General features: G+C 42.0%; 1 protein-coding gene across 2 annotated transcripts in view; it reads right to left on the bottom strand.

Annotated features, from left to right (window-relative positions):
* Positions 1 to 23365, bottom strand: part of USP40 (ubiquitin specific peptidase 40) — a 3368940-nt gene that overhangs the window by 2622460 nt on the left and 723115 nt on the right. For both annotated transcript variants that reach the window (XM_044075047.1, XM_044075048.1), the window contains one exon: positions 1442 to 1588. In XM_044075047.1, coding sequence (XP_043930982.1) covers positions 1442 to 1588 — 147 coding nt within the window. The remainder of the gene's footprint in view (positions 1 to 1441; positions 1589 to 23365) is intronic.

Here is a 23365-nt window from a genome sequence, read left to right as displayed (position 1 = left end):
CAAGAAAAGGTTACAATAGGAATAGACAGAAACGCTAGGAAAAGGAGAAAGGCTTCTCTAAGGTTAAAAAAGAGGAAGACTGGAGCAACTTTAGGAAATAATAATTTAAACTCAATGAAAAAAGGAACTTGCCCACCACAGAAAAGGCACATATATGACAAGTCAATCAGCAGCTATCATCCCTCATGCCCAAAAAGACTTCTATCACAAGGGATCGGACAGGATGATTGCCTCTGATGAACAAAATAAGTGCCATCATATGTAGAAGTAAATGAGGTAAAGACTAATGAGACTGAAGAACTGAAACAAAAGTCAAGTACACAGACGTGTATGTGTGTGTATAGGTTCATATGTTTACACTAGGCTAAAGATCAGAGTAGCTGGAGCCATTATGTCTGAAGAACTACAGAGATAGCCCCTTAGCTTCAAGGCACTGTGGTTAAGAGTTCATAGGCAGGTACTAGGCTATCGGCCCAATGGCCTACGTAAGCCTAGCCAACAAGGTTCCCTGGCTTACGCCACCCAAGAAAGTTTTTTTTCCTGTGCCACTGTCCAGCAGAGACATAGAAGTGATCCCCGGGGTGTATTTCCTATTTCCCATCCACTCATCAAGATTTTCTTGAAGAGTGCTAATGAAGAACTTTGCTTGACATAGATGGGTAGCTTGTTCCAGAGTAGGGTGAGAGCCTTCCACAGCCAGGGAAAGCTGGTGAGGACCAGAAACAACATTCACCAAGCAATACTGTGTACCTGCTAGTCATAGTCCTATACGTGACAGATATGAAAATCTCGACCTCAGATCAAGCAGTGAGCATTACAATTTCTGAAACAAGGTACACATGTTAACAAATTAAAGTAAGGACGTCATTATTTTACTTAACTCACTTATTTCCAATTGTTACTAAGAAAATCCAACCAATAGTGACAGAAATTCCATAAAACATTTTAAAGCACACAGTAATACTCATTCCAAGAGGGGTTCCTGTTCCTTCATACAATTTTCTTACAAAAGTTACTACAAACAAATACTACTTTTTCTGCAAAAAGGAAAAATGAAAAATATGGTTATACTAGTCAGCTAAAAATGCAGGCCAAATGACTGAGAAACTACTTACAATACAGTAAATACAGTAAGATGATCTATGGTTTTGAGGAGCAAGACTGAATGAAAATGATATGAGCTAACATCGGTTTTACAGGGGCATGTGCCAGCCATTGTACTTATTATTGCAAAGCAATTTTTACTAACAAGAGGAGAGGAAAACTGCCCTCTGAAAAATCAGACCACACAATGACTGATCTCATTGCTGTTCTGCCCCTGCAAAAGTTCACCAAGAACTAACATTTTGTTATTTTACTAATGCCATGCACTACTGTCGTATTTAATTATTACTTTCAGCAATACACTTGTGAAAACTGTGTAAAAAAGAAAATGCCTAACCTTTACTGCCCTAACCAGGCAGTTGCAGGCCGCACATCTGTAGAGGTTATCTGCATCAAAACATTCTTCCTCCACGTACATATTCCAGAGGGCTTCTTCCAGACTAGAAACATCTTTGACTGCAACTGTCAGATCAAGAAAATCTTCCTGCATATAAATACCATAAAGCAATAAGGCATTACAAAAAATCAGAAAAGAGACGGATAAGTACACTACTTAAAATAAATATACTTTTTAAAATTATTCTTCCCTCGCTATTTGCATACTCTGTCTACCCCAGTATATTTCTGCTGCCCGATCTAACCCAAACACAAATTCTAAAACCTCCTAATACTCAATAGTAGGATTTGTCAGCAATCATAACTAACACACATGCCCATCCTAATAAATCAATTTATCAGTTTACTAAACATCATCTCTCCTCCTGAGATGTCTTCATTTTACTTTAGTTGTCCAACATAAACTTTCATTAATAAGCTCTTCACACAAAATAATTGTATCAGGAAGCAGCAAAAAACTATGACAGAAGTGTCAAGTAAAAATAAGATCAATTTCTGAAGTTCTACAGGCCGGCAATCTCTCCATGCACAGTCCTACAAAAAGCAACACTGACTAGGAAGTAAGCATCTATTTTCCTTTATCCTGGATACAGAGGTTTAAACTATTCAGTACATTTCATAAGAACCACTAGTAAAGCATGTCTACATGTGTAAAACGTCAAATACACTGCAAGATATTCTTGCAAAAGAAAGTCAGATCATCACATAAAATTTTCAAGAATCAGATGAGAATTCTATAATGGTCAAACTCCAAGGACACTACAACTTTGTACATGGGCCTTATCATAACCTACCCCCAACATGTTTACATAACAGGAAAATAGTGGCCTTCTGAATCTCTTACTACTAATAGTGCCCTTCTGTTATTAGTAGTAAGAGATTCAAGAATTGTACATTGCCTTCTGATACCTAAAAGGAATTTCAAAGAATGCCATAACATCTTTGTGGCCTTTTTTGACTCCTTGCATCTGACCATCAGTTGCTCCAAAGGCTACTCCTCATCTACCCAGCCACTTCTTTCCTGCCTTTCTTATTCATTTCAGGTATTATGGCTTCTTCATACTAACTGCTCAATCATACTGAAAAACAGATGCAATTATGCATGATTTCAACATAGTCACTATCGTTTGTGATCTTTCAAAGTGCAATGGCACTGGGCAACTATGTAACAGCACTCCCATGCAGTTAGCTAAAAAAATGTTAAAATTGTAAACCTCTAGCACTACTAATTAATAAAGTGCCAAGAACTCTGAATGTCTTCATAAGGGAAGAGAAACAGGATAAAAGAAACAAACCCCAGCAAAAAGCACAGCAGAAGGACACAAATCCCCATCTTGATGTGGGTAGCTGATTAAATACTGTGCTAAAGACAAAATGGAAGGGGCCAAAGAAACATGACCTTTGTGGCCAATAAACTTGACAAATGTATGAACAGATCATTAAATTGAAAGGCACACTGACAAACTTAATAAAATCAAATAACAGAATGAAAATTATGGAGGAGGCTTTGAATAGAAAGCACCATTAAAGACAGAATGATTGGTCTGAAAGCCACTTTGTAAAGACTTGGGAGGGACAGAGCCTGAAGAGAAAATATAAGATGTAAGAACAAAACAATTGTTCCCAGGAAGTTAATGCTCTCAATGCAGAAAAAATATAAAGTAAAAAGCACCAACAAACGTCAAAAGAGCAAAACAAGGCTATTCAGCTGGAACCACATGAACAGCAACAGTACTAAAAGTTAGTCCATAACCAAGTTGTATCAATAATCCAGTAGACGTAATGACAAGTAGTTTAAGGTAAATCGATTTAATGTTTAAAATAGAACTGGGTGGAGTGACCCAAGAAGTAGAGGGGCCAGTCTCAAAAGTTTCCAGTAATACAGACTCCTCGGGAGTTGGGTTTTGGGCAGACCAGCCACCCTTCTATACAAGGACCTCAAGGATGTCTCCAAATGAGACAATCATATCCTCTGTGATGGACTCCTGGGGTAGTCCAAAAGCCTCCTCTTGCAGGTTCTCTTCCTAGGGACTTCTTCGGTGAGATGATCCGGAGAAATACTGGAAGAGATGACAATACCTGGCTGGGTGGTCCGGAAGCTCTGGGCTGACTGTCCCAGTGGAGCAGAATGCTGAGGATCACATTGCAAAGTCAGCTGAGATGTCAAGGACGGATCCGAGGGGAATGGACCTGCCTGACCTGCCAAAGCAGAGAAACCCCTCCTCACAACCTCGAAGGCAGACTGCTCCAGACAGAAGGAAGCCAATGGAGCTGAGAAAACTAGTTTCTGGCCTTCCACTTCCCTCTGTTCCAAGAGCCATCCATCCAAGGTGGAAGTCAAAGCTGAGCTGTCCAATGCCAAAGCTCCGAGAGGAAGAGATGGCTCAGAAAACCTCAGAATCAATCCTACCGCCTCGGATCCGACCTGAAAGCTTCAGCTCTGAGAGTCATCTGGATCCGAAGATGTTGGGGCCAGTGCATTCAGAGTAACAGTAGGATCCAAAGACAAAGTTCTCTTCAAGTGCTACACAGAAGGGCCTGGAACACTTGGATCTGCAAACGCTACCATTACAGGTTGGGTCAGAGGAGCGGTTGTTATCAGTGGAGTAGAAGATAGACAGTGTTCCTGACCCGAGGTGGTAGGAACCATGAAAACTCCCTTTTAAAATTGCTCTGTGAAGAATCTCCTCATTATCATTTCCACATCTGCCTCCGTGAGACTTCTTCAGTAATGAAAGGACAACACCAAAGGAGACAGAGTGCTGTTCCAAAATAGGGGAGGGCACCCTGGAAGGGACCAGATCCATGCTGGACAAGTATACAGTGCGAGGCAATGGCTTAGGATCCGGGGACTTTGGATCCGAAGTACATCTGGCTGGATCTGAAGTAATTTTAATTTTAGGAGATTGAATTCCGGAGCATGAAGACGGCAGCATACCTTTAAGATTAACTTGTTTTACCTCTCAGTTAAAGCCCTGGGATTAAATCCACTACAAATATTGCAATCTTGATCTAGGTGTTCCGCATCTTAATAGTAGGCACACAGAGTGTGGACATCTGGAAAGGTCATTTTATACCCACATATATCAACCTTTTAAAGCCTTTCTGAGACATAATGTATATCAACACCAGAACTAAAAGTAACACTAAAGGAAATCTTGCAACCAGAAGAAAAAAAACAAGAGAACCTTTTTTTTTTTTTTTTTTTTTTTTTTTAGAATGGAAAGAAAAGGTATAACACCCTCGTTGGGAAAAGATAAACAGGAGTGGAAAGGCCTACCAACAATTGTAGCGATAATACACTAGTAAGTGTAAAAAGTAGAATTAAAATGAAAAAGGGTAGCAAAAACTCATAGTATACAGAAAAGTATCGAACAGAAAGATTTATCAAAGACTAATGATTAAAAATAAAGTTGTTAATAAATGTAACTTTTCTTAAACAAGTTTGCACGAGAGCTGTAGTCATCATGTACAGTTGCGAAAGCGGCAAACAAGAGCTGAGGGATGCAGGGGGTAGTGCACTGTGGGTAGCAAAGGAGCTTGAAAGTTTGTCAAGAGCCATGAATCAGTGTATAATGGCTGAGTTGGATCAGAGTGCTGGACCTGAACCCATCCATTGAGGAATGAATGAAAATTGACAATATCATATGAAAAGAGTTTATCTATTTTGCACTGTATACAGTTAATTGTGTTTTCGTGTTTGGAAAGTAAGATTGGTTTGTTAAGATGTTTAAATGAGCAGAAAATGTTAAATGTAACAGTGAACTGTAGAGAGTTAAAACACTGGGCAGGACAATAATGGATGCATCCAACAGGATTGGTATGTAAAATGAGATGGGGAAATAAAAGACGAACAAAAGGGGGACATATTCATTCACAGTCTATTGTAATATCAAAGCATTGTTGTGGAATATTAACAGTCTGACTGAGAGGAATATGCAAATGAAGCTCTTGATAGGCATATAGGATACATTCATTATTTTAGAGGAAGCTGGCAATGTTATGGCATAACTTTGTCAAGTACTTATCTTCCCCTAAGATAAAAACACAGGAAATAAGAGAAATTATGAATAAAATACTGGGGTTTCATCAGGACATTCAGTTCATAGTAGGGGACTGGAACCTTGCAATTGATATAGATAGGGAACCAAGATGACAGGCTATATTATTGGAAATTATGTATTTAAGGGAATTCTTGAAGGCCTGCAGTCTAGAAAAATGTTACCCATTATTTACGTCAACATGACATTAAGACTAGACTACACTGGATAGGATGTATGCATCACTTAAACGTAGGTATTTGACAAAAGAGTTTGTCACGCATCCCATAATGATCTCAAATCATCTAGCAATACAAGTAACATTGCCAGTACTGAGGGAGGAGGAATCCTAGACTAGACACTGGAGATTTCCAAATAGCTGGATAAGAAAGAATGAACACAAACAACTCAATCTCTCTTTATTAAACAATTTGCTGACAGACATGAGCAGCAAAGGAGGCAACATTAACTTTTATTTTTAAATTATCCCACTTATGTACTCACCATAACTATGCATCTGTGTTGTCCATTTTCATTCTTTCTCAATGAATGGGTTTGGATCTGATCACCAGATCCAACTTGGCCACTTTCTCTAGATTCTAGGATCTGATTCTTGAGCTCCTCCCTTACCCATAATGCCCCTGACTACGGTGTTACCTCAGATTCAGTTTGCTGCCATTATACAATATCACTAAAAGGTATCTTAACCTAACTGTGACAGAATAGTGATAGCTGAAAGATCAGGAACTGAAACACAAACTCTGGTTCCTACCAAAAATTCCATTAGGTATCTACCAAAGACATGGATGGCTGAAGGTGGGAGGGAAGTTGAGGAAGAATGAAAATGGAAAACACAGATTCATAGTTATGGTGAGCACATAACCTTTATATCAGATTTTGTCATTTTCATTCGCTCCTCAACGAATAGGACAGAGTCCCCAGCAACCTTAACCTTCAGTGGCCCTCATGGAAGAATGTTCCAGAGAACCTCAGAACCGAAAGCAGCTCTCTTCTCGAGAGGATATCCAATTTGTAACGAGAAATAAAAGTATGAGCATTAGACCATGTGGCAGCTGCACAAATGTCATCAATGGAGGCTCTAACCCAAAAGGCAGCTGATGTAACCAGTGACATAGTTGAGTGAGCTTTTAGTCTTGGCAAGGTTAGGACTCTCAAGGAATAAAATTAGGAAATACAATCTGTTATCAGTTTGGCTAATGTAGTTTTTGACAGTGGCATTCTCATCTTATTACTAGAAAAGGAGTCAAACAATTGATCAGTTTTCCTAAATTCCTTAGTCCTGTGAAGGTAAAAGTGAAGTTGCCTATGAACATCTAAAAGATGAAGGGTATATTCTCTTTATTGTCAAATTTGGGAAAGAAAACTTTTAAACTGATCACCTGATTGATGTTCATTTCAGAGGAAACGTTTGGGAGAAAAGGATGATGAGTGTGAAATGTAACTCTCTTTGTGAAAAATCTAAATCAAATATGGTGGTTCAGATACTCTTCTTGCTGAAGTGTTAACCATCAGAAAGACCATTTTCCAAGATAGAAACTTGAGGTCTACTTTAGCTAAAGGTCCAAAAAGGTGAATGCACCAAAGTTTGTAATACCAAAGTTAGATCCCATGATGGAGTGGGGTCCCTAATTGAAGGTCTAAGTAAAGAGGTACCTTTAAGAAAGGCATTGCATAACTTAGAAGAGGCTAATGTTAGAAGCACCGCTGTCATCTCCAGGATGTTTACATTCAAACTGGTCTCTTCTGGGGACCATGTGTCTTGAACAGTCCATACCAAGTAATGCCACTTAACGACAACTGGGAGGCATCTGTGGTCAATGTGGCATTCAGGGGATGGGCGGACTTGACAAATCTGTTTGGAGCGTATACACTACAGCAGGGATTTTCTGCAAACCTGAGATTTTATTGGATGTTATAAAGCATATTGATAAAAAGGCCGCTGCACTCTAAAGTCCACTGAAGAATTCTCAAATGAAGACGAGCTGTGGATACTTAAGTTACTGCAGCAGCCATCGATGCTAGGGCTTTGAGTACCATTTTTGCTGGGGACCCAAGATGTAGACAAGTCCAGGCCAGAAGTCTTCCAACACCACCAATTCCTCCTGGGGAAAGGGTTTGGGAAGACCAACCACATTTCTGGCAAAGGATCTCTAAGATGTCTCCAAACAAGACATCCTCAGGTGGAGATCTAGAGGACCCTTCCCCTTCATCAAAATCAGTGTATTCCATGAGGGATTCCAATGGGGAATCCAAGTGTCTCTTCTTGCTTGACCTCTTCTGAGGAACCTCTTTAGAGGAGTGTTCTGGAGACATGTTGGAAGTGGGGAGCTCCCAGGTGGGAATTGCTTGGAAGCTCATACATGGCTGTCCCTGAGGTGTAGGATGAGTAGACTCAGACAAAGAATCCAAAGAGGGAACAGGGATTGGATATGAATGCGCAAGAGTCAAAACTGTACTGGGGTAACAAAAAACCCTCTCCACCACCAAGAAGACAGAAGGCCCAGGAGAAGCCAAGGACAATCCAACCAGAGCAGAGACTCTTGACGCAGACAATCCAAGGCCTTCCCCAACCCGCCACTCCGAAGCAGTCAGAGCCAAGCTGTCCAATGCTTCCCAAAGAAAAGTGACAGCTCTGAAAACTTTAGAGTTGAAGTCAACCTCTTGGATCCAATGCCAATGCTTCAGCACAGACAGCCATCATGCTGCAGGAGGTAGGAGATGATCAGATCAAGGAAGTCACCGGAGTGGAACACAGAAGTATCTTTGGCTCCGAAGTTTCGACTCTCAGAGAACTTGGATCGGACAAGGAGCGATAACAAGGCGAAAAGAAGGTTTAAGGCTCAAAGATCCAATGGAAGACTGAGTCAGCAAGACCCTCATCTGGATATGCGTTCTGAGGAATTTTCTCATCATCCTAACCTCCTCTGCCACAGGGCAAGACCCCTATATGGATCTGTGTTCTGAGGAATTTTCTCATCATCCTATCCACCTCTGCCTCAGAAAGACTTCAGGAGGACCTAAAGGAGGAAGTGGAAGATGGTCTGGAAGACTTTTTAGGGGTCTTCTGAAGGAAAGGAGACCTCAACCTCGGGGACACCAGCTCCAGGGAAAACCTTGGACTATGGAGCTGAGGAAACTTGGTAGTAGTAGACATTGGCTCCAAAGACGTAGGATCTGAACTCTTTGAAATTATTTTAGGTGGCTCAGAAGGAAGCATCGGACTTAGGAGACTGTGCAGGGTAGCATTTACGGTGCTTCCTGGGATTCTTGAGAGGGGGTTTGAGCTCCTGATGTGGCAGTACCAGATGAAGGAGCAGAAGCTGGAAAGAAGCCTTTTAGTACAAAGCGTGTTCCTCCTGTCACTTTTTGCCCTGGTATTAAACACAGCACAGATGAAGCAGGAGGTGTCCAAGTGTGCTGGGCCCCAGACAATAGATTCACTCCCTGTGGCCATCAGAGATGGAGATCTTATGCCCACAGGAATTGCACTTTTTAAATCCAGCAGGCTTTTCAGTCATACTATAAGACAACACAAGGCAGAAAGCCTAACAAACAAGGAAGAAAAGAAAAAGTAAAGATGTATATCAGTAATGGTATAACAAGAAAATACCTCAAAAAGTGAGGTAAAAGAGAAAAGGTTACCAACAATGGTAATGAAGAATACCAAGAACAAATTTTAAATTTGGTAGCTATAATAGTTTAGAAAAGAGGTAAGGGAGAGACTAATAAATAACTGAAAGGAAAAAAGATTTAAAGACAATATAAACTTTTAAAGTCGCTAAACCCACAATGAGCTCAAGAGACTGCAATCCCAACCGAACCGCAGAGCAGGAAACAAGATATTAGGTAACACAGTAGTCAGGAGTATTATGGGTAAGGGAGGAGCTCGAGTCTTGGATCCTAGAATCTAGAGAAAGTGGCCGAGTCGGATCCAAACCCATTCGTTGATGAATGGATGAAAATGACATCATCAGATCAAGCCCTTAATGAAAGTGTTAGCGAGAGAAACTTATGGCCTTTGGGGGAAGGACATTTAGCTTACTCAAGAACTTGGCAGTCCTACAGGCAAAAGAAACATACAGGATCAGAAGGTGAAAGAAGAAATTGAGAAAGTCACGGGAAAAATAGAAAAATATTTTATAGACTGAGCAGCATTTCAAGACTTTTATTTTGAAAATATAACAAAAATTTACTTCCTGGGGTCACTGACCTTCAGGTCAGAGTGACAGGACAAAGAGAAACTACAGTTGTGCAAAATCTTACCATAACAGTAGATGTCCTTCTCTTCACTGCTGCAGTATTCTTTACATAACGGATTCTAAGTCCAACCAGTATACCAAAGCCTTAAAAATATATAGACACTGTATGTCATATGTGTATGCCCCCCACACAAGACACAGGGCATTAAAGGTGATGTATGAACATATATACCTCATAAATGAAAAGCCCCAGGAGGAACAAATATTTCAAGGAAGTAGGAGTAACATGTGCAAGAAAGAAAAGAATTTCAAGCCAGGAAGACAGAAGGAATAGAGCAGAGTAGAAGTGGAGCAAATACTGCAACAGTGAAGAGAAGAACATAGACTGTTATAGTAAGATTTTATTTACATGGCTGTCCTTCCATATCACTGTTGCAGTATTCTTTACAAAAAAGAGAGCACAAAAGCTCAAGAGGAAATTTAGGAGAAGGAAGGCACAAAGCAGCCCTCTAGAAACCCATGCAGGAGAGCTCTGGCAAAGACAGCTCTTGTGGTGGAAATAACATACAACTTGTAATGCTTAGTGAAGATATGAACAGAAGTCGAAGTAGAAGCCTCAAGGATGGAACTGGTATCCAATCCTTTGAAAAAAAGCACCAGAATAAGCAACAGCTCTACTAGAATGAGACTTTAGAGAGGTAGAAAGACATTTACCATAAAATGAATAACATAAAAATGGCATTAGAGATGCAGGAGGACATGATTTGCTTAGAAACAGCCAAAGCTAGAGACATTGGATGAAAGGAAATAAAAACAGACGCAGTGGTAATCTCCAGAAATCAGTTTATGTTAGCGCTTTCATTAAACAGTAATTCAAGTTCTTCACACAAATAAAAATGCTTCATCCATTACATAGTGACTAAATGATGACATCACACATTAATTAATCAATAAAAAAGACATTAAAACATTTTTCAACACTAATCTAAACATACTAATGTAATAACGTGAATTGCTTGAAAACCCACCTCCAAAATCACATGTAGTGTATAAATATAAATATTTTAAATTATATATTCCTCCTTAAACACTATTTATTCAAGAAATTCCAATAAAGAATATATTCTAAATAACAACAAAAACAAACTACCTTTCTAAGACTTTTAATTTTAAAATCCATTTTAAGGAGCACTGTTCATTAATTCTCGGGTAAAGATAGGCATTAAGCTTAAGTTGCCAGTATAACTCTTGTTCTTCTAAATATAACTGCCATGGCCCACCCCTTTCATCTTTCATCACTTGTTCAATAACCATATATAAAAATTTTATGACCATCATTTTCTATGGCATGCCTGGCTAAAGCATTAGTACTATTTCTCTTTTCTATACTGTACTGGTGCTCATAAATTCTCTCTCTTTAAAATACCTTTCGGTTTTTCCAATATAAAAACCAGTACAATTCTGGCACTGGGCAAGATAAACAACCCACGGGCTTTCACAGTTGAACCTACCATTTAAATAATGCATTTTATTTGCAATACCAAATCTCTCAGAAGCCTTAATTAAATGACAAAATTTACAACATCCATATTTAAACATACCGGACCCACCGGTATAAGGCTTACTCTTATTCTCCAATACATTTTTAATATTACATCCACGCCTAAATAGCATACCTGGTTCAGTACCAATCCTTTGTCTAAATGAAGAATCCTCCATAAATAGTACCCAATTTTTAGATAAAATATTTCTTAGGATTCCATCATCTAATGAAAAGGAGGTACTAAATTTCAATGAATGATCTATACCACTATTAGAAAGTATAGCATGCGCCTCATTAAAAATGTCCAACCTATTGGGGTCTATGTGTACATGTCCACCCCCAAGAATAGGTTTAAACCAACCATCAACCCTTTTAGCTACTACTTTATTTATAACAGTTGTTAATAATGCAATAGGGAAGGACCTAGCCAAAAACATGTTCTTCAAGTGCTCACACTCAAGTAGAAAATCATCATCAAAGGTGACCATCCTGGCCACTCTTACTAATTGACCTTCAACCACCGCCTTCTTCTGATGGAAAGGGTGGTTACTCTCACAGTGCAAGAATCTATTAGAATACGTGGGCTTTCTAAAAATTTTGGCCACATATCTCATATTAATGGTATCCTTTAAAAGGGACACATCAAGATAAGAAATGTGTTCGGTCCCAAATTCAAAGGTAAAATCTAGAAAATGGGTTAAACCAGAAATTTGCTTGACAAATGTCAAAGCCTCATGACTATCACCTTCAAAAATAATAAAAATGTCATCCAAAAATCTGGTATACCAAACAATGTGTCCCTTATAAATTTCACTTTTAAATAAGTACTCTTCCTCCCAAAAGGCCATCACGCAGTTAGCAAAACTCCCCCCACAGGGGGAGCCCATTGCTACCCTCGATTTCTGAAGGTAGAAGTTTCCTTTGAAAAGGATGAAATTATTAGAGAGAATAATATCAAGTAAATACTCTATCAGGTCAACCTCATCTCCAGGGGAACCCTTTTTATATAGGAATTCCCTTACCCATTCTATGCCTAAAGCCTGCGGAATAACAGTATATAAATCCTTAACATCGATTGTTAAAAAATTAAGTCCAGCATCAAATATCAAGGAATTTAAACTGTTTAAAAAATCCCAAGAGTCACAACATATCTGGGGTACAACTTTCAAATATTTCTTCAATAAACTGTCAACATACTTTACACAACCATAACTGATGCATTTTCTCCCGTCCACAATAGGGCAGAACAGTGGAGTCAATTCATTCTTGTGAATTTTTGGGAGTCCAAACATAGTCAGAGTTAAAGGGGCCACTATATTAATGTAATTATAAACATCAATGTCAATTCTAGAATCAATGAATAAATCATTAAGATGTGATCTAATGCATTGACAAGCCCCATTATATTCATTTAGAGGATCCACAACATAGACATCAGAGTTAAGTTTATCAAAAATCCTGTTGTTGTAATCACGTTCATTCATGAAGACCAAGCCCCCTCCTTTATCAGGCTTTAAAACTTTAACACCAGCATTTCTAAACTCATCCAATTCAGTAGCTGAAATATTATAACCTTTAAAACATTTCAAAGTCTTACTCAGCATATTCCTAATGTCTAATTCGCACATTTTTTTTAAAATAAAGCAACATTATTCTGCAAAATAGAGTTAAACACACTAGATACTCACAAGTCATGAGACATAGAACACTGATTTCCGAATAAAGACATTCAATTAAGCTTTTGAGTGAAAATCTTAAGGTCTAGTAAGGTAGCTGCTAAATCAGCTCTCTTAGTTGGCATAATTGCCAAAAGTTCAACAAGTATAGGAGAAATCTCATGCTCTGAAAAATTGTAAATTTTAAAGTCACCTGTAAAGTTTCTTAAAATCCATAATTCAGGCAACACACTGTCCACATCATCATAAATACCGTGCAAATCTTCTCCATGGATCACTGCCTCCTCCGCCTGTTGTTTCTTTCCTGTCGTTTGTTGCTGGAATGGCGGGCATTCGACTGCTGTTGACTCAGTCACCCTCCATTCTGAAAACTCTGATCCCTGGTTTCATTACTGTTAGCAGCACGCTCTTGTAGCTGTTTGCTATGTCTTGCATCTGTGCTGACACTCTCATGAATATGCATGCTTCCCTCTCTCTCGGAAGATACCAAAGACAGGTCATGACCATTATGTGCATTATTATTAATCCCATCAGCCAAAAAAGACACAAAGCTAGTTGGAAGGCGATAAGCTTTCCCGTTCAAGTAATCTAATGTATCCCTTTCCAACTTTCTATTTTTTGTGACTAAGTTTATTTAAAACAATTTCAGTGCTGCTGTAAATACGTTGATAGTCAAATTTATATTGTGCAAAATCAGCATCGCCAATAATAGTGGATTCGAAACCCACAAATTCATTTTTCAACAAGTCCATGTCCAGTTTATAATTTTTAATTAATAAATGCAGAAAATCACAGTCCTGAGAATCAAAGAGCTGTAATAATTCAGGATGGAATGTAGAATCTTGCACCACCCCCACCGGAAACCTCCAGTGGCGTAAGCCCTTCGGGATTTGGCACCTCGTAATGCATTCTTCAAGATAAAGAATCTCAAGCTGTAATTTTTTATATTTAAAAAGTTTGAGATCGAATAATTTTAAACTTGCTACAATATTATGTCCAACTGAATGTCCATTATTAAGGGATCCAGATGGTCATATTAGAAAGAAACTCGGTTCACTTAAACAGTTAATAAGGGAAGGAACAGCATTATTACCCAGAGTTTGTGACCAATGTTCATTAGTCCCAGTTTGCACATTCAACAGTTGTCTGTTAGACATTGCTACTTGCCCAGGAGGTAGATTCACAGAAACAGAAGCATTCCTAAAGGTAGTAGAAGTATTGACAAAGGGAGAATGTCCCCCACTTGTTGAAGCACAGGTACTATTAGGCACAGGATAACCACAATCCATTTTGGTAGCCAAGTCATCCACTCTAGAAGTCAACTACTGGATCAGTAGTGTAAGATTTCCCACAGCTCAGTTGCTCAGATTTGCGAATGGCCTTAGTATTACCCATGAAATATCTGGGCTGTCCATGCAAATCCAAAGTGTGAAGAATAGTACAGTTGTGTACACTTACCATAAATGTAGATGTTCAAGTGTATTCACTGTTGTAGTCACCATATTTGGGTTATCCCTGTCAGGGTAGCCCTCAGTAGGCCCGAATACCAGAGGCTTAGTATTTCTGCATCGGTTGCTGTCACTCCAGGACTTACATCAGGTCATCAGTGGTATAAAAACAGACAGCCGACACCATTACATCAGTTTTTCTTGCCCTGTCAGGAGTCCCCAGTAAAGAGCTAGGTTATGGTGGAAGAACACCACCAGTAAGAAAGTAAATACCAAATATTCCTTGTAAGGAGAGAGAGAGAGAGACAAGGGGAATGGAGGAAGGGAAACCAGGACTGCAACAGTGAATACACTCGAACATCTACATTTATGGTAAGTGTACACAACTGTACTATGCTCTTCATGTTTCACTGTTGCAGTCATCACATTTGGGTTGCTTCCCAAAGCTGAAGAAAAGGGTGGAGGCAGTCAAGAAGACTGGGGGCTGGCTAGGATGCCCTGAGAGACTGCAGTGGCAAAGCCTGCACTGGATTTGGAGAAGATAGGAAGGTGGTAATGCTTGGTGAAGGTATGAACAGAAATCCATGTTGCGACCTCCAGGATGTCCCTGGTGGGGACCCCTCTGAGGAAAGCTGCAGAGGTGGTGATTGCTCTGGTGGAATGTGTCCTGACCCCCTTGGGGGGAGGTTTTCTATGCTGTTTGTAGCAGAAATGGATGCAATGTGCTATCCATTTGGAAATTGTTTGTTTGGATATGGCCTTGCCCTCTGCTCCTGCAGTGAAGCTGAGTATCAATTGATCAGTTTTTCTAAAATATTTAGTCCTGTCTAGGAAGAATCCGAGCTGTCTGTGCACCTCTAGGGAGTGCAGAATTCTTTCCCCCCTTGTTTTGTGGGTTAGGGAAAAAGGTGGGCAAATGAATGGATTGGTTGAGAGCCACACTGGACACCACTTTTGGCATGAAGGATGGGTTAGTCCTGAGGGAGACCCTGTCAGCATGGAAAATGATGAATGGCTCAACAGCCATAAGTGCTTGTAGCTCTGATACTCTTCTAGCTGAAGTGATGACCAGAAGCAAGGCTATCTTCCACGAGATAAATTTTAACTCTGCTGAAGCTGCAGGTTCAAAGGGGGGCAGGGTGAGCTTTTCCAACAAAATGTTTAGGTCCCAAGCTGAGGTAGGAGCTTTTCTGGGTGGTCTCAAGTTGTTAGCCCCTCTTAGGAACTGTTTGATGAAAGGGTACGAGAAAAAAGGTGGCTCTGTGCTGAAATGAGCAGAGATGGCAGAGGCATGAATTTTAATAGAAGAAAAGGACAGACCCTTGTGTAGTAGGTCTGCCAGGTAATCCAGGATGAGAGGTAGGGTGGGATGTGCCGTTCTGGCTCTCTTAGCCTGGATCCAGGTGCAAAACCTTTTCCACTTGTCAGCATAAGACTTTCTAGTGCTGGGGCGTCTGGCCTCATAAATAACATCTAGAACTTATTTGCTTAGACTGGCAGCTTGAGGGGAGGTCAAGGAATAAGCCAGGCTAACACAGTGAGGGTCTGCAATTGGGGATGCATGAATTCTCCATTCCTCTGGGTCACAAGTGTTAGGATCTGAGGTAGGTGCCATGGTGGCAAGGGTGACAGGCTGCATAGCAATGGGTACCAGTGGTGTCATGGCCAGCCTGGGGCAATCAGGATTGTCCTCAGTTTTTCCTCCATTATTTTGAGCAGTACCCTTGAAATGAGTGGCAGAGGGGGAAATACATATACCGAGTGGTTTACCCACTTTCCAGGCCTTGCTGTGAGGTTCCCTGATGCAGAATTTGCTGAACTAATGATTGGAGTGGGAGGCAAAGAGGTCTACCTTCGGGGTGCCCCATTTCTGGGTTAGAAGGGTGAAGGTTCTTTGGTCTAGCTGCCACTCATGTGGGTCTAGCAGGTTTCTGCTTAGGTTGTCTGCCACAGAGTTTACAGAGCCTGGCAGGAATTGTGCTAACAGGTGTAGTTGCATGGCTGCAGCCATGTGCCAAAGAGTCATAGTGAGCCTGCACAGAGGATAAGAGTGAGTCTCTCCCTGCTTGTTGATATACCACATCACCGTGGTGTTGTCTGTTTTGATCAGCAGAGGCCCAGGAGAGTAGGGGTCTGAAAGCTGTCAGGGTGTGCTGAACAGCTAACATCTCTTTTTGGTTGATGTGCAGATGTATTTGATTTGGGCTCCATTGGCCCTGAATGCATCTGCTGTCCAGGTGTGCACCCCAGGCATAGTCTGATGCATCTGTGGTGAGGGTCTGGGTGGCGTGGGGTAGTGAGAAGGTAAGTTCCTTGTGGTAGCATGCTGCTGCCCACCAAAGAAAATCTTTCCTTAGACAAGGTATCATAAGAGTTTTCAGGTCTTGAGAGTGCTGACACCAAAGACTTTTTAGGTGCCATTCTAGTTTCTTCACATGCAGTCTGGCATACGGAATGAGTAGAATGCAAGAAGCCAAGAACCCTAGAGCTTTCAGGATTTTCCTTGTGGATAACTGGGTCCTGGTGGCTAGTTGAGAGAAGTAGGTTGTCATGTAGGTTTGTTTTTTTTGGTGTAAGGAATGCCATCTGGGATGCTGTGTCCAGGCTTGCTCCCAGGAATACAATTTTTTGTGTGGGTACTAGTTTTGATTTCTTTTCATTGGTAGTATATCCTAGAGAGGTCAGCAGGTCTTTCACAAAGGTCAGGTGCTTTAGCAGCTTTTCCTGACTGTCTGCCTGAGTCAGGCAGTCATCTAAATATGGGTAAATTAGAATATTTCTTTGTCTGCAAAATGCAATAGCGGGAGCCAGACATTTTGTGAAAACTCTGGGAGCAGTGGATAAGTCAAAGGGAAGCGCAGAGAACTGAAAGTGAAGTGATCCTTCTCTGAAATGTAAGTATTTCCTGCATGATTCCCTGACTGGGATGTGTAGATAGGCCTCTTTTAGGTCTAGGGTGGCTAACCAAGCATCCTTGGAAAGCATAGGAAGAAGCTGCTGGAGATTGAGCATTCTGAATTTTGGTATCACCAGAAAGGTGTTTAGAATGGACAGGTCGAAGTTGGGGTGCCATGTGCCATCTTTTCTGGGTACCAGGAAGAGTCTGGAGTAGAAACCTTGGCATGTCTGTTCTGCAGGAACATGGTCTATTGCCCTCATAGAGAGGAGGGAAAGGACTTGCTTTTTGGCCTCTGCCCACTGGTTTGGGGGAAGATCTGGGAACCCTTTTGGGGTTGGCAGAGTGTAAAAATAAAATTTGTATCCCTGAGACACTATGTCGAGGGCCCAGCGATCGTTGGTAATGGTGACCCAGTTGCTTGCGTGGAAGGAGAGTTTTCTTCCTAGGGGCAAGTGCAGGTGGGCAGAGGAAGGGGGTGGAAGTGTAAAGTCATTGTGAGCTCTTACCATAAGGGGGTGGCTTTGCACTCCCTGGTTTTGAAGAGGAGGAAAGTACAGTTTTGTACCTACCATAAATGTAGATGTCCGATAGGTATGCATCTGCAGTCATAACATATGGGTTGTCCTGCCTCAGGCAGCCCTTCGGTTGGCCGGATTCCAAAGTCTGGGTCTGGCCTCGGCTGATGTCGCACTTTCCCCGACATCAGAGCGTCTGGGGTATAAAAGCATCAGCAGACGTCATTTTCCTCAGTTTTTCTTGCCCCAGATGCCAGGTGCCCTCTACGAAGGCTAAATTTGGATAAATGCTGAAAAGTTCCAAACATTTGCAAATTATATACATGTATAAACAAACAAATACACCATAATAGATTCCCCCAGCTAGCTGAAAGAGGGGTAAGCACCCTAGGAATACCACAGAGGGGAAGGAGGGTGGGTAATCCTGACTGCAGATGTATACATATCGGACATCTACATTTATGGTAGGTACAAAACTGTACTATGTCCTTCAAGGATGCATCTGCAGTCATAACATATGGGTAGAATACCATAGCCAGTCTGGGGGAGGGGGTACTAAGAGAAGGATGGTGTAGTCAAGATCCCCTGCAGTACTGCAGTTGCAAAGCCTGCTCGGGATCTGGAGTATAAAGGTAGATTGCAATGCTTGGCAAATGTATGCACGGAGCTCCAAGTAGCAGCTTCTAAAATGCCCTTGGTAGCCACCCCTCGTAGGAAAGCTGTAGTGGTGGCTGTGGCCCTTGTGGAGTGGGGCCTGATATTTTCAGGAACTGTCTTTCCATGAAAGGAGTAACAAAAGCGAATGCAATTTCCTATCCATTTTGAAATTGTTTGTTTGGAAATTGCTCTTCCTTGCACCCCAGATGCATATGCTACAAAAAGTTGGTCAGTTTTTCTGCTAGTTTTTGTTCTGTCCAAATAGTAGCGTAGTTGTCTGTGTATATCCAAGGTGTGCAAAAGTTTTTCCCCTTTGTTCTGTGGGTTAGGGAAGAACGTTGGCAAGTGAATAGCTTGGTTCAAGGATACCCTAGATACCACCTTTGGCATGAAGGTAGGATTGGTTCTTAGTGACACTCTATCCTGGTGAAAAATAAGAAAAGGCTGCACTGCCATTAATGCCTGTAACTCAGATACTCTTCTTGCTGAAGTGCTTGCCAGAAGGAATGCAGTTTTCCAAGATAAGAACTGTAGGTCTGCGAATGCTGCTGGTTCAAAAGGAGGTAGAGTCAGTTTTTCCAGCACAAAATTGAGATCCCATGCAGGTAGAGGGGGTCTTCTTGAGGTTTTAACATTTTTGATCCCTCTCAAAAATTGCCTGAGAAGAGGGTGTGAGAAGATAGGTGGATCCATATTGTATTCTGCTGAAATTGCTGAAGCATGAATCTTAATGGAAGAATAAGACAGGCCATTGTGGAACAATTCTGCTAAGTATTCTAGGATGTGTGCCAGGTCTGCCACTGTGACATCTGTGCCCTTTGATGTGCTCCAAATGAGAAATCTCTTCCATTTAGCTGAGTATGTCTTCCTTGTGGAAGGTCTGTGAGCCTCCAGGATAATGTCCTTCACCCTCTGAGATAAAACAGTTTGGTTGGGTTTTAAGGAATTTTCCAGGCAGTTAGCTGCAATGTTTTCAAGTTGGGATGCAGGGTCTTGAAATTGTTCTGCGTTAGAAGAAGAGGCCATGAATTTGCCTGAGACATGCTTCTCAATAGTGGGTACCAGTGTTGTCTTGGCCAGTCCGGAGCTATTAGTATCACTTTTGGCTGTTCCTCCCTGATCTTCAGTAGAACCTTGTACATCAATGGGAGAGGTGGAAAGGCATATACTGTTAGGGCATTCCAGCTGAAAGAGAGAGTCCACCCTCCATGCTTGTGGGTGGTATGTCCTTGAGCAGAATGTCTTCAGTTGGTGGTTGAGTGGGGAGGCGAACAGATCTATCTCTGGCATTTCCCATGTCTTTGTTATGAGTTTGAAGATGTCTGGATGCAGCATCCATTCGTGTGCATCCATGGTAGTTCTGCTTAAGCTGTCTGCTAGTGTATTTTCTTTTCCTGGTACGAATTTGGCCTGCAGCTGGATATTGAGATTCAGGCATAGGTTCCACAGATTCATAGCCATCCGGCATAGAGGGTAGGAATGTGTGCCTCCCTGTTTGTTTATGTACCACATGACCGTGGTGTTGTCTGTCCTTATTAACAGATGTCCTTGTTGGAGGAAGGATCTGAATGCCTCGATTGCATGCCTCACTGCCAGCATTTCCTTTTGGTTTATGTGCATGCTTAGCTGCCCTTGAGGCCATAGGCCTTGGATACGTTTGTCCTCCATGTGTGCTCCCCATCCTCGGTCTGAGGCGTCCGTGGTGATGGTCTGCCTTGTTTTTGGTTTGCTGAAAGGCAACCCTCTGTTGGACTGGCAGGCTTGAGCCCACCACAGGAATTCCTTCTGAAGGCATGGAATGATTGGTATCATGGTTTCTAGACTGTGACTGTGTTGAGACCATACATTCCTCAGGTACCACTGTAATTTCCTCATGTGCAACCTGGCATGTGGAATTAAAATTATGCAGGATGCCATGTAACCCAGGGCCTGCAGGACTTTCCTTGCAGTAAGCTGAGTTTGTCTTGTCAGAATCATGAAGTAATCTGGAAGTTGTTTTTGTTTTTCTTCTGTGAGAAAAGCCATCTGGGTGATTGTGTCCAGATCCGCACCCAAAAAGGTTATCCTTTGGGATGGTACTAGTCTTGACTTTTGAATGTTGACAGTGTATCCCAAGGTCTGTAGTAGGTGTATGGCATAGGCCAAGTCCTTTAACAATTTTTTCTTGTTGTCCGCTTGTATTAGGCAGTCGTCCAGGTTTGGATTAATTTGAATTCCCTGAAGTCTGCAATGTGCAATTACTGATGCCAGACATTTCGTGAATACTCTGGGCGCAGTAGATAAGCCAAAGGGCAATGCTGAGAATTGATAATGCTCTGATCCTGCAAGAAATCTGAGGTGTCTTCTGCAATCTGGTCGGATAGGGACATGCAGGTATGCCTCCTTGAGATCTAGAGTCACCAGCCAAGACTCCTTGCCCAACATGGGAAGAAGTTGCTGTAGGGTCAGCATTTTGAATTTTGGCACAATGAGATAAGTGTTCAGTGCGGACAGGTCAAGAATAGGCCTCCATTGGTTTTCTTTTCTTGGTACTAGGAATAGTCTGGAGTAAAATCCTTGGCCTTGTTCTGTACATGGTACCCTTTCTATAGCTTTCATCTGAAGTAATTTGCTGATTTGTCTTAAAGCCTCTGCCTTCTGGTTTGGTGGAAGGTTTGGCATTCCGCTTCTTTTTGGCAAAGTGTGGAAGTGAAACCTGTATCCTTTGTCTATTATTTGCAATGTCCATGTATCCTTTGTAATGCAATGCCAGTTTTTTGAGAATAAAGCCAGCTTTCCGCCCAAGGGTGCTTCCAGTTGATCCCTGGTGGGCGGAATCAGAGTCAAGTCATTGAGTCTGTCCTGTAGTAGTGGTTGTAGTTGTAGCTGTTGCACTACTCCTCTGGTTGGCAGGCTGCCACTGACGGCCTCTGTAGGGGCCTTTCGATTGACCCCTGCCTCTAGGGCGCCTGTTCCTGCCTCTCTGTGCTCTGGAGGAGTCCGGAAAGGACCAATTCTTTGTAGGCCAGTTTCTGCTGAACCTCGGAGGTTGAACTTGCAGGAAATCTTTAACTGTTTGCACAGATTTTGCTTTTTCCTCAACCTTCTTTAGAATCTTCTGTGCAGGGGAGCCAAATAAATTTTGTTTCTCCATTGGAGCATCGAGGAGTTTAGCCTTGACATGGTCTGGCAAAGATTGCTCCTTCAGCCAGGCATGCCTACGAATAACTGCCCCAGTCATAGCTGATCTAAATGAAGCCTCCAGTGCATCATAGCCACATTTTAAAAAATGATTACTAACCTGTTGTGAGTTGTGTACCAAATCCTGAAGGGATTTACGGTCTAAGGGTTCAGGAGAAGAAAATTTCTTATTCAGCTGATCTAACAAAAATTCTTGGTACTGTATCATATGGAATTGGCAGTTTAATGCCCTGGCAGAAAGAGTAGCAGATGTATAAACCTTTTTTTCCCCATCTCTCTAATGCTCTAGACTCTCTTTCAGAGGGTAGGGGATTTTTGGCAGTAGCGGCTGCAACCCCTTTAGGGCCCTGAGAAATAGTTTCTGGGTCTGCAGCATGGGCTTTATACAGGTGGAAGTGAAAATCCGGGACCCTGTAATATCTGTCAGGTTTGGCAGGGGCCGGAGGAAGAGAATCAGGTGCTCTACTGACATCATTGTGCACATCATCAATTACATTTAGAACAGGAGGTATAGCTAAGGGCCTATGCTGAGGCAAATGCAGAAAGGTCCTTAATCTTTTTCTAGAATCAGAGAAATCCTGACCTTGCCATTGAAAGTGCTCTCTCATGGAGTGTAAAGTCTCCCCAAAGGAAAATTTTTCAGGAGGGGAGGCCAAAGGGATAGATTCCTCTGCATCTGAATCCTCATAAGGCGAGTAGGCCCCTTCCTGGTGGTCTGACAAATCAGATCCATCCGTGGAGGAATCTGAGGAGTGAAGTTCAGAGGGGTCAGTCCTGGGTCTTTTGTCTGGAGGAGGTTGGGAGGCCCTGTCTGGGTGAGGTTGGGAACCCCTAATTAATGAGATAAGGTCCTCAGCAAGACTAAGGATCTGTGAACTAGAGGAAGGCCTCTGGGATGTAGATTTGGCAGGCAAAGCTTTTGAAAGTTTGGCAGCTTTAGCCCTGGAGAAGGCCTTAATAGACATAGAAGCTGGGGGCCTAGCTGCCCCACGTGCAGGGGTAGAAATGTCCAAAGGTATGGTATCAGACAATCCCTGAACACTAGCTTCGGTAGGGAGTTCTGAAGGCGACTCAGCTGGGGCCTCTCTGGCCTCGGTGGTCGGAAGTTTGGTTTCGGTAGTAGGAATCGTCGTGGACTCGGTTTCGGCTGAAACCGAGATGCTCGCGGTAGGCCTAGCCGTGGTTTCAGCCGAAACCGTGGGCCGCGAGTGTCGTTCCTTTTCCTTGCGTTTTTTGACTAAATGCGAAGTTGGAGTCTCCGACGGCATTTTATATGCAAAAGCGGCTCCAAAAAATTCCTCTGCAAACTCCGACCGACATCTAAGAGTCCGTCGGTTGAAGGAGGCACAGGCTAAACAAGATGATACGTCGTGGTCTGGGCCTAAGCAAGGAAGGCAGTAAGAATGGAAATCCTTATGAGGTATTTGTTTCCCACAAGTTAAACAATTATTTACTTTGTCTGACATCGGCTGAGGCAAGAAAGAGTCCCCAACGGGGTACTTAGCTTTTTTCGACGTCTTCGGTAGCTGAAATCTCTGGATCTGACCGACCGTCACTTGCGAACAGCTTCTGCTTCGGGCACCGCGTGGCAAGAAAGACTGAGGAAAATGACGTCGGCTGATGCTTTTATACCCCAGACGCTCTGACGTCGGGGAAAGTGCAACATCAGCCGAGGCCAGACCCAGAC

Source organism: Protopterus annectens, chromosome 6.part0 (genome assembly GCF_019279795.1).
Source record: "Protopterus annectens isolate FY-2018-M chromosome 6.part0, PAN1.0, whole genome shotgun sequence".
NCBI lineage: Eukaryota > Metazoa > Chordata > Ceratodontiformes > Protopteridae > Protopterus > Protopterus annectens.
Note: the sequence above shows the minus strand (reverse complement) of the source record. Positions and strands in the feature narration are given on the sequence as shown.